The sequence below is a fragment of the Cupressus sempervirens genome, chromosome 9 (assembly GCF_028749045.1).
Source record: "Cupressus sempervirens isolate cs-2001-9-10 chromosome 9, ASM2874904v1, whole genome shotgun sequence".
NCBI lineage: Eukaryota > Viridiplantae > Streptophyta > Pinopsida > Cupressales > Cupressaceae > Cupressus > Cupressus sempervirens.
This window is the reverse complement of record NC_143126.1, coordinates 611,982,548-611,991,768: the sequence shown is the minus strand read 5'-3', so window position 1 is coordinate 611,991,768 and position 9,221 is coordinate 611,982,548. Positions and strand designations below refer to the sequence as shown.

Below are 9,221 nucleotides of genomic sequence, written 5' to 3'. Positions count from 1 at the left end.
TAAGATCATTGCTAAGGCGCTCTCTCTCAAAATCTGCCATATGCTTCCTCTAATTGTGCAGCCTGAACAAATTGGCTTCATTAAAAGGTATATTCTTGACAACATCATTGTTGTCTGGGAAGGTATGGAATGGGCATGTAAGTCCAAGCAACAGGCTATCTTTTTAAAGATAGATTTTGCTAAAGCCTATGATCGCATTGAATGGCCTTTCATTTTGGCTATGCTTCAGGCTGTGGGTTTTGGTCCCAATTTCCTTCAGTCCATGGAGATGCTCTTTGGTGATGCTAATGCTTGCATCACCATCAATAATTTGCAATCTGAAGCTTTTGGACTTTTTTGTTCCATCAGACAAGGTTGTTTGTTAGTTCCAGCGCTTTATGTCCTTACTGCTGAAGGTTTTGGTTATTTACTTGCTCACTCTGTGTCTTTAGGACTGGTCCGTGGCATTTCCTTGCCTGATTCTTCCTCCCAGTTAGTCAATGGTCATTTTGCTAATGATTCTTTTCTTACTCTTCTTGAAGATGAAGAAAACATAAAAAATGCTTTAAATTGTCTTGACACTTTTTGTCAAGCCTCTGGCTCTGCCATTCAATGGCATAAAACGCTCTGCTACTAACAATCTTTTTTGCCAGCTCCACCTTGGCTCAACCAATTCCAATGGAAATGGATTACTCATGGAGAAATCTTCCACTTTCTTGGGATTCCCTTTGCTTTCCAAGCTTCCCCTGTGGAACTTTGGAATGCTTTTCTTACAAAGATTAGCAAAAAGCTTGATTATTGGATCACTAAGCCACTTTCTCTTGCTGGTAAATTCCAGATTTGTTCTAAGATTTTGGCTGCCACCCATGTGTATTATTCTTCTTGTTGGGCTCCCTCCAAAGCTTCCTATCTCAAATTAGAACGTTTGCTCAGAGATTTTCTTTGGGCCTCTGGTTCTGACCATCATGGTTTTCACAGAGTTGCTTGAGATTTCTGTTGTCTCCCAAGGGAATCTGGGGGTCTCGGCCTACTTTCCACTCGAAAGTAGGGCCTTGCCCTCTATGCTAAATGGATTATCAGAGCTATTTCTAGAGATGAAGCCTAGAAAATTCTTGTCAGGCATTGCATCTCTTTAGGCTTCCCTACTAATAGACCGGCATGGAAGGGGATTGGTTTTCAGACCCTTCTCACTATGCGTGAACTAGTGGTCATACAGGGCTCTTTTGTTATAAAGAGCATCTGGAAAGCCTAGGAAGCTGTTAAACCTTGGCTTCGTTGGGATGGTGATGAGTTTCGCAATGGGCTATCCTTAAATCAACAGAACATTTGGTGGTCTCCCCTGTTTTCCTTACAGGGTACTCCTCTTGCCAAGACTCAAGGTGCCAGTGCTCTGCATTTCTTTAAACATGGCATCCGCACTACCAAGGACATTTTTTCAAGAGTCACCATGAATTTTAGGTCATGGGAGGATATGCAAGTTCAATACCGCCTTGTTCGTGTTGATCGCCAGACTTATGACCTTCTGTTGTCTTCCATCCCTATGCACTTACTTCATAAAGTGGGGATTCAGTCTATTCGTCCTTGGTGGTATGATTGGAAGTGGTTTTCTGCCACTCCATTTACCAATTATAAGCCCAGTATGGGATACAGATGACTTTCGCCCCACTTTCCGATGGTGGACACGCTTAATCAACGGTGGCATTTGCATTCTTCACTTTCTCAATGGAGAAAACGGTTCAACACCATTTGGAGTGCCATTACAGAACCTAAGATTGCTCACTTTGCTTGGTGCCTCGCCTTCCAAGGTCTTCCCCTGGGGCCTCAGCTCAAGCACATTGGGGTTCTTAATCCTAGATGCCCCTTCTGTGGCCAACCTGAGTCCTTTTTGCATATTTTTTGGTTTTGCAAGCATGCTCAGAATTATTGGCACTGGATTCATGATTTTTTCAAGCCTTTCAGGCCCGAACCTTTTTCATGTCACATGATCCTACTGGGTGATTCCCCCAGATTTTCTCAGAAGTTCTCCCAGATTTGGCATACTTTTAGGATGGAAATTTTGTTTTCTCTATGGAAAGATAGGAATGCAATTGTATTCACTCACAGTTTTTTGGATGTTAACATTGCAATGTACACTAAGGCATGCATTTGTAACAATGTCATTATGCAAATACAGGTGCAAGCTAATAAAGTTTCCCTGGAGGTTGCCCACTTACAGGAATTGTTAAATCACTGGGGCAATGCTCCTTGTACCATTGCCAGAGTGCCTCCGGATGCCTCGGTCGATGCCTCCTCCTCTCGCGGTCACCGTTCCTGATGCCAGTCCTCTGGCCGCCATTCACACACGCCGCGCTCCTAGGGTCCCCGCCACCACTCTCCCAATGGTGGTCATGGCAGTTGGAGGCGCCACTCCACTTCCCCACCGCGTGGTGGTTCTGGCTAGTCCCCAGCTCCCCCCCATGGGTGGGCTTCTGGCCGGTCTCTGGCTCCTCCCCCTAGACAGGCGCACTCTGGCAAGTTTCCTCGGCTGGCCTTAGCAATTTCTCCTTCGCGGCCAGACAAGAAGGATGCGGAGACTGCGACTACCCTAGATCTTGCAGATGTTGCTGACGACTGGACTGTTCCCAGTCTGCCTCACAATCCCATTGATGCGTGGGGATTTCCTGATAAAAATGATCCTCCTCCCTCTGTTGGTACTGCCTTGGCAGGTTGTTTAAAAAAAAAAAATTTGATGAATAGTTGATAGTTTCTGCCTGTGGCCATGTTGCTTATTTCGGCTTCGGCTGATTGAACTCATTCGCGGGGTGATCTTGGCATTTTTTTGTGAATTGTAATCTTAGTAAATTTTATTAATTGAAAAGGACTATTCATCAAAAAAAAAAAGTCCATTACATATATCCAAAATAACAAATAGATTAAAGACATGTAACATATCTTTATATAAATTATTTACATATCTATATATTGTTTTCCACATTATCTATCATTATTAATCTTTCTTTGTAAAAAGATTTGACATATGATAACCCATTCATCTATTAAAAATAATAATTATAAACTATATCAAATAAACAAAGTTTATTTGAAGTCAAACTCTGAAAACTGTGTCAAATTAATATAAATTATTTTTAATGTCCAACTATTAATATATATAAAATGTTACATATAATTTTAAAGAAAGAGACAGGAACACAATAACATAAAATAGGCGAATTATAAATTTGATTAATGTCAGCATGAATCCTGTGCTATTAATTTACTTTCAAGAGACACCTAAGACGTGTCAATGACCAATTACACTATACCGTCTGCCCTCTTCTATGGTGGATTGATTCTGCCTGTGTGACATTCACAACAACATATTTTATTGTGGATTACAGTACACATTAGACATTTTGATTGGTCTCATTTGTATAATTCTTTCTCACAATTCTGCAAAAATGAATGTTTATATATGTGTATATGCAGATGAAAATTTGTATAGCATAATAGATTTTCATGTTATTTCTCTATTCTGGTCGTTATAGCTCATTTCTACAATTCTGTAAAAATGCAAAGTAACTAGTAAGAGTACATTACTGAAATCTTACTATTTTGTATATATATATATACTATTTTCAATATTATTTATTCTCATTAATCTTATTAATAAAAAGCCTTTGACATAGCATAATTCATTCACACACAAATCTATATTGAACTGTTTCAAACAATCTAGAGTCATCACTCATTCATATTCTAAAACTCATTCGAAATATGTCTATGTTATGATCAAGTATTAATTCAAACGTAGCTTTCATATTCTAAAATATCGTTATTTTTTATTATATGAACAGTATATAATCAAGATTTAAATAATCTCTTACAAAAAATACCGAAGACAAAAGAAGGTCAAATTTATTTTTTCCAGATTCACGAATATATATAGTGATTTTTTTCAAAAAAAAATTGTTGTTTTCGACTACAAACTATGCAGATCATGAAGATCAAATGTTGAAATTAAAAAAAAAAAAATCTACAATGTTTTTGATCTTTTAAAAATTGGTTAACTGTACATTTTTGTGAGGGGATAACCACATACGTAAGAAAATCACTCTTGAAACCGAAACAGAGATAAAATCCAAACAGATCGGACTAAGATAACACAAAACAATACGTCAGCAATACTGATTTCACCAAATAGACAGAAACGCTCTAAAAAAAATATAGAAATGGACCTTTCCAAATCTAGGCTGGATTGATGGTGTTTGTCTGTGACACCCATTTGCCAAGATATTTGTTTATTGTAAATTACAACATATGATGGACAAGTTTAGCAATATTTTTTTGGCGTCCATGAATATATACAGACATATCATGGGTATAACCATTCTCAGACATAGGAGATTTGTTATAGTGGTAATTGAAGTGTGTTAGAAAATGGCAAGTGTTGATGTGCTCTCTCTAAGTAAGCCTAGAATTGATGCAGTGGAGATATTGGTAGAGAAAGGGATCACAAGCGTCCCTGAGAAGTTTATCAGGCCTCCAGAGGAGCGTTGCATATTTCCTACTCCAAGTGAGAGTGTAGAAGACCAAGTCCCTGTGATAGATTTGCAAGGCCTCAATAGTTGTGAGGGGAGTGTTGAGAGAGAAAGAGTGTTGAAGGAGCTGGCTGATGCATGTGAGGAGTGGGGTTTCTTTCAGATTGTGAATCATGGGATTCCAGAGGATCTCATGGAGGCCATGATGAATGTGAGCAAGGCTTTCTCTGATCTGAGTGTGGAAGAGAAACAAGGTTATGCTGCCTTGCCTGGTTTGATCACCCAAGGGTATGGGAGTAAGTATATTGCAAGAGAAGGTGCAACTAGAGATTGGAGGGACTTTATTTTCCTCTTTCTGCAGCCTCACTTCAAAAGGGATTATGCTTACTGGCCTTCTAATCCTTCTGATTTCAGGTAAACAGTTCTAGACATGGTGCAGATATATCATATAAGCTTAGTTCAACTTGTTACTATTCTTTTAATATACATAGAGCTTGTGGGGTTGTTTCAAATGTTTTTAATTCTTTAGGATTCATTTGTGTTTCTATTTTTATCATGTTTTTAAATAGTTGTCTTTATGGTATATTATTTTGAGATGTGATATAGTGCATATGTATGTTTATCTGTAGTACATAGTTTTTTATTAAGGAAAATAGGCTTTAAAAGGGTCCTGAAACCCGAATACAATAGAGCGCAAAAGGCTACAAACCAAGCCCGAGGGCAAAAAGAAAGAACATCTCCCTAAACAAAGAAACTAACAGAAATAAAGCCAAGGAGAGATGCAAAACATATCAGGGCAACCCAAAAAAGGCCAAGGCACTCAGACGATGTCTCTCAGCATTTCAACTGCATTGATCACCAGCTCAGACAACTTGCTTGCTGCCTCCTTCATCTTAGAGAACTCCTGCTCAAGGGCTAGGGTATCCTTTATGCTAGTGCTAGATCTGGTTTGCTTCCTTGCACCTTCATCCAAAGTCCTATCCTTTAAGCTGTGGGTGTCAGGGTCCTGCTCCTTGCTGATGCTCTGATCATCTGCATTCTCATTGTCCTTGAAGATGCTAGAGTTCTGCTCAACTATACCTTGCATTGTCTTGTTCATCGCATGAGTTCTATTGTTGACTTCCTCCACCCTTCTGTCCATTCTTTGTTCATCATCGTTGACCCTATTCTTTAAGCTATAGGTCTCCCTTACCAGAGTGCTCATTTTGTGTTTGAGGTCAAAGATTTCATGGAAAAGCCACTTAGTGGTTCGGAAGCTGTCCACCATGCTATTCTTCGCATTGTTAAGGACATCCATGTCCAGGTTCTCCTTAGTGATGTCACTTAGGATAACCAGAGCGGGATCGATCAACTCCTCCAATTGGTGCCTTCTTCATTTTCCTTAGCCTGAGTTCTAATTAGCTCCCATTTAATGCCCATATTAGCTGAAGCAGAGTCAAAGTTCCTCCACACCACCTTCCTATCCTTCCCCATGACCGAGCATCTGTAGGTAGTAGTGGCCAAAGTCCTCATAGCCTTGTTCAAGTCCTTCCCTATCAATGGGGTCCCCTTCCACCTTCTCACCTCCCCCTATTTGTCCTTGTTGTCATCCAGGGTTTTCCTTTTCTAATCCCTGACACTGAGGCCTCCTTCCGTTTGCTTGCCGGCACTTTGATAGTTATGGTCCTCTTACTCTTCTTTCGTTCTTTACCTTCCCCTTCCCTGATTCTCTCCTCATCCCCAGCACTTTCTTCACCTGTGTCCATCCCTTTAGTCCGTTCATTATAACCCTAGTCCGATGAAGTGTCAATGTTCTGTGTAGGCTCGGGGTGCACAATTTTCTCCTTACTATCAGTTTTGAGGGCTTTTTTCCATACTCCACGCTAAGGGACTCAGAGTCCTCCAAATCCATGTGCATCTCAAGGCTTTCCTCCGTATCTAAAGGCAAATAAGTCTTCTCAGACTCATCAGAATCCTCTTTTATTTTCTTGCCCTCTTTCCTATCTTTGATTTGTTTACTAATAGTCCTAGGTATTCATAGATTAATTAGAATAATTACAATTAGAATTTTTTAGATAAAATTTGAAGGACATATCAAAAAGTTTGCTTCTTATTTTAAATTATGTCAGAAATTTTTGTTTTTCCATTATTTTAATATGAAAACAACATAGATATAGAAATAAACTGCCAGTTAACACTGTAAAGTGTAAACAACCGCATCTGTTTATTATTGGTTAAAATAAATGGTTTGGCAAGAAATTATTGAATTGGTTTTATTACTATGTAGGATTCACAGAACGTTGACTTCTTAGAAACAAATTGATTAATACCGCTGGAAAAATATCTTTTTAATCTATAATTCTAATTGATTATTTCAGATAAAAGAATATCATATGTTCAGTTTTTGCTTTTGGCTGAGATTTATAATTTCAAATTCCTTTTTGCTGTTTAGAGTGGACATATATATTTATTTTCAAATTGCTTTTTGTTGTTTAGAGTGGACATATATATTTATTTGTATAGTTGAGATTGTTATTGCTTTTGAAGTAGTTCATAGCAGTCAAAGACAGGGGCTGACCTCGGAGTACAATAAGGCTGAGAACCAGCCCGAAGTTATTGTTATTGTTATATCTTTTTAAATTTATACTTTATTTTAAAACAACAGATTTCTAGAGTCTATAATGTTAGTTTAAATATTTCTGTATTAAATTGCTTCAACTTTCATTGATATTTCATATCACACTATGATCTTACTGTATTCTCCTGGTTGTTCATCATAATGATAAATTATAGAATGCTTCCATAATCTAATTTTAAAAACTCAAACTAATTGAAATTTTCTTAAGAAATTGATATTATTAGTAAATTTATAAATTTTATAAATTATATTTTTTATAATCATTTTATGTATTTTTGTTGTATATAGAGATGTTGTCTACAATTACAGCGAGGAGACCTTCAAATTGGCTAAAAGATTATTGGGAGCGTTCTCTGTAAACTTGGGGCTTCCTCAAAATTATCTGGAAACATTTGTTTTGCAACCTTATCAAAATATGCTCATCAACTATTACCCTCCTTGCCCTGAGCCAGAACTCACAGCTGGCTTTTATGCACATTCAGACATTGGATTGGTCACACTGCTTTTGCAAGAAACAGGCTCTAAAGCCCTTCAAATTAGAAAGAATAACAAGTGGATTCCTGTTGTAGCAGCACCCGGAGCCTTATTAGTCAACGTAGCTGATCAAGTGGAGGTAAGGAAAGAGGAATTTAGGATTTTTAATCAAAATAAATATGAAGATAACTTAGACCATGAGTTATGGGATATTTATCTATTTGTGATTTTAATGCTTTTAGCTATCATATACCATGAATTCTAACATAGGATAATGGTGGTGCATTTTGTGAGTGATACTAGATTATCAGCAATGGGAAATACAGGAGTATTGAACATAGAGTTGTGGCTGATAAAGAGAAACCAAGAGTATCAATTCCAGTTTTTTGTGATGCTGCTCCAGATGCCATCATTAAACCTGCCCCAGAACTCTTGGAAAAAAAGATGAATGATGAAGCTGCCAAGGTTGGAGAAGAAGTGAAGGAAGATGCCAAGTATTCCAGTATAGTTTTTAAGAACCATGAAATTTCCTTCTATACAGATGGTGCCAATAGCAAGAAATATGTCCAATCATACATGTTGCAGGCTTGAGGCTCGTGGACTTTAACCTTGACCATAATATTATATAGAGTATCATGTAGTGATGAGTAAAAGTTTGGGTTTTCTTAGAAGACTTAAGGCATAAGTTTGAATGATGGATCTATAATGATCACTCTTAAACTTTTAGTGTGGATTATATAAATCTCTAAGTTATAACTTAATGTTATATCTATGTTTGTTTAATATGCTTTTTCAATATGTCTTGTTCATATATGATTGTTTCAAGTCATAATGTGTGGTTGGCTATCTAGTTGTGGTCACCATCTTGACAAAGTTGTTAGTTGTGTCTCATTTTTGTATATTTTTTCAATGTATAGCTTGATTTTAAAATTATATATTTCTTATATATATCCACTATCAATCACTCTCTCCACATAAATGTCATTAATCAATATTATTGTATTTCAAGTGGAGATAGAAAGAACAATATATTATCTTGATGGACAAGTATGCCTTTGATATATTGAAGGAGAATTCAATTATTATTTTGTTATTTAGTTTTTAAAAAAAATTGTTTACACTCTATAATAATATTTTTAGGAATAAAAAATAAAGACTTGTGAAATGTGTGAACACATCATCTCAATTTTACAAGTGAGGATGTAATAAATAGCTTTTCTATGTTAATCTCCCAAATTATAATATACAAAACAATGCAACCCATAAAATAAATCATTTAATGAATAAAATTACTACATATCAAAATACAATTATTTTGAGGATTCTTCTCATTTTGTGTTAACTATTTATCTTATAGAAGAAATAATTATATCATCTTGGGATAGAGTCTCTCCTTTGGTGCATGCATCATTTTAGTATTTTTATAGACAAAGATAATAGACATGCTATTTTTGTATTAATGATTTGATTTCAATGAAAATAAAAATTTACATATAAACACTATTTTGTATACTATTTTATTGATGCAAGTAAAAGTGGCTTGCCTAAACCTTATTTTTTCAAGTAATTTATTTATTTTTAAATGACATTAAATTGAATTTACCTATTTATTCAGTAAAATACATAGTCATAGC

At 36.5% G+C, this 9,221-nt stretch overlaps 1 protein-coding gene across 1 annotated transcript; it reads left to right on the top strand.

Annotated features, from left to right (window-relative positions):
- The first annotated feature begins 4,344 nt into the window (after window positions 1-4,344).
- Window positions 4,345-8,370, top strand: LOC149540174 (protein LATERAL BRANCHING OXIDOREDUCTASE 1-like). The gene is made up of 3 exons (XM_089801331.1): window positions 4,345-4,910; window positions 7,402-7,726; window positions 7,891-8,370. The coding sequence occupies exons 1-3, from the start codon at window positions 4,396-4,398 to the stop codon at window positions 8,176-8,178; spliced, it is 1,128 nt and encodes a 375-aa protein (XP_089657457.1). The 5' UTR covers window positions 4,345-4,395; the 3' UTR covers window positions 8,179-8,370.
- The last annotated feature ends 851 nt before the right edge of the window (window positions 8,371-9,221 follow it).

Coding starts and splice junctions, on each gene's coding strand:
- LOC149540174 (XM_089801331.1), top strand. CDS start 4,396: ATGGCAAGTGTTGATGTGCTCTCTCTAAGTAAGCCTAGAATTGATGCA. Junction 4,911..7,401: donor TCTAATCCTTCTGATTTCAG/GTAAACAGTTCT, acceptor TGTTGTATATAG/AGATGTTGTCTACAATTACA. Junction 7,727..7,890: donor ACGTAGCTGATCAAGTGGAG/GTAAGGAAAGAG, acceptor GAGTGATACTAG/ATTATCAGCAATGGGAAATA.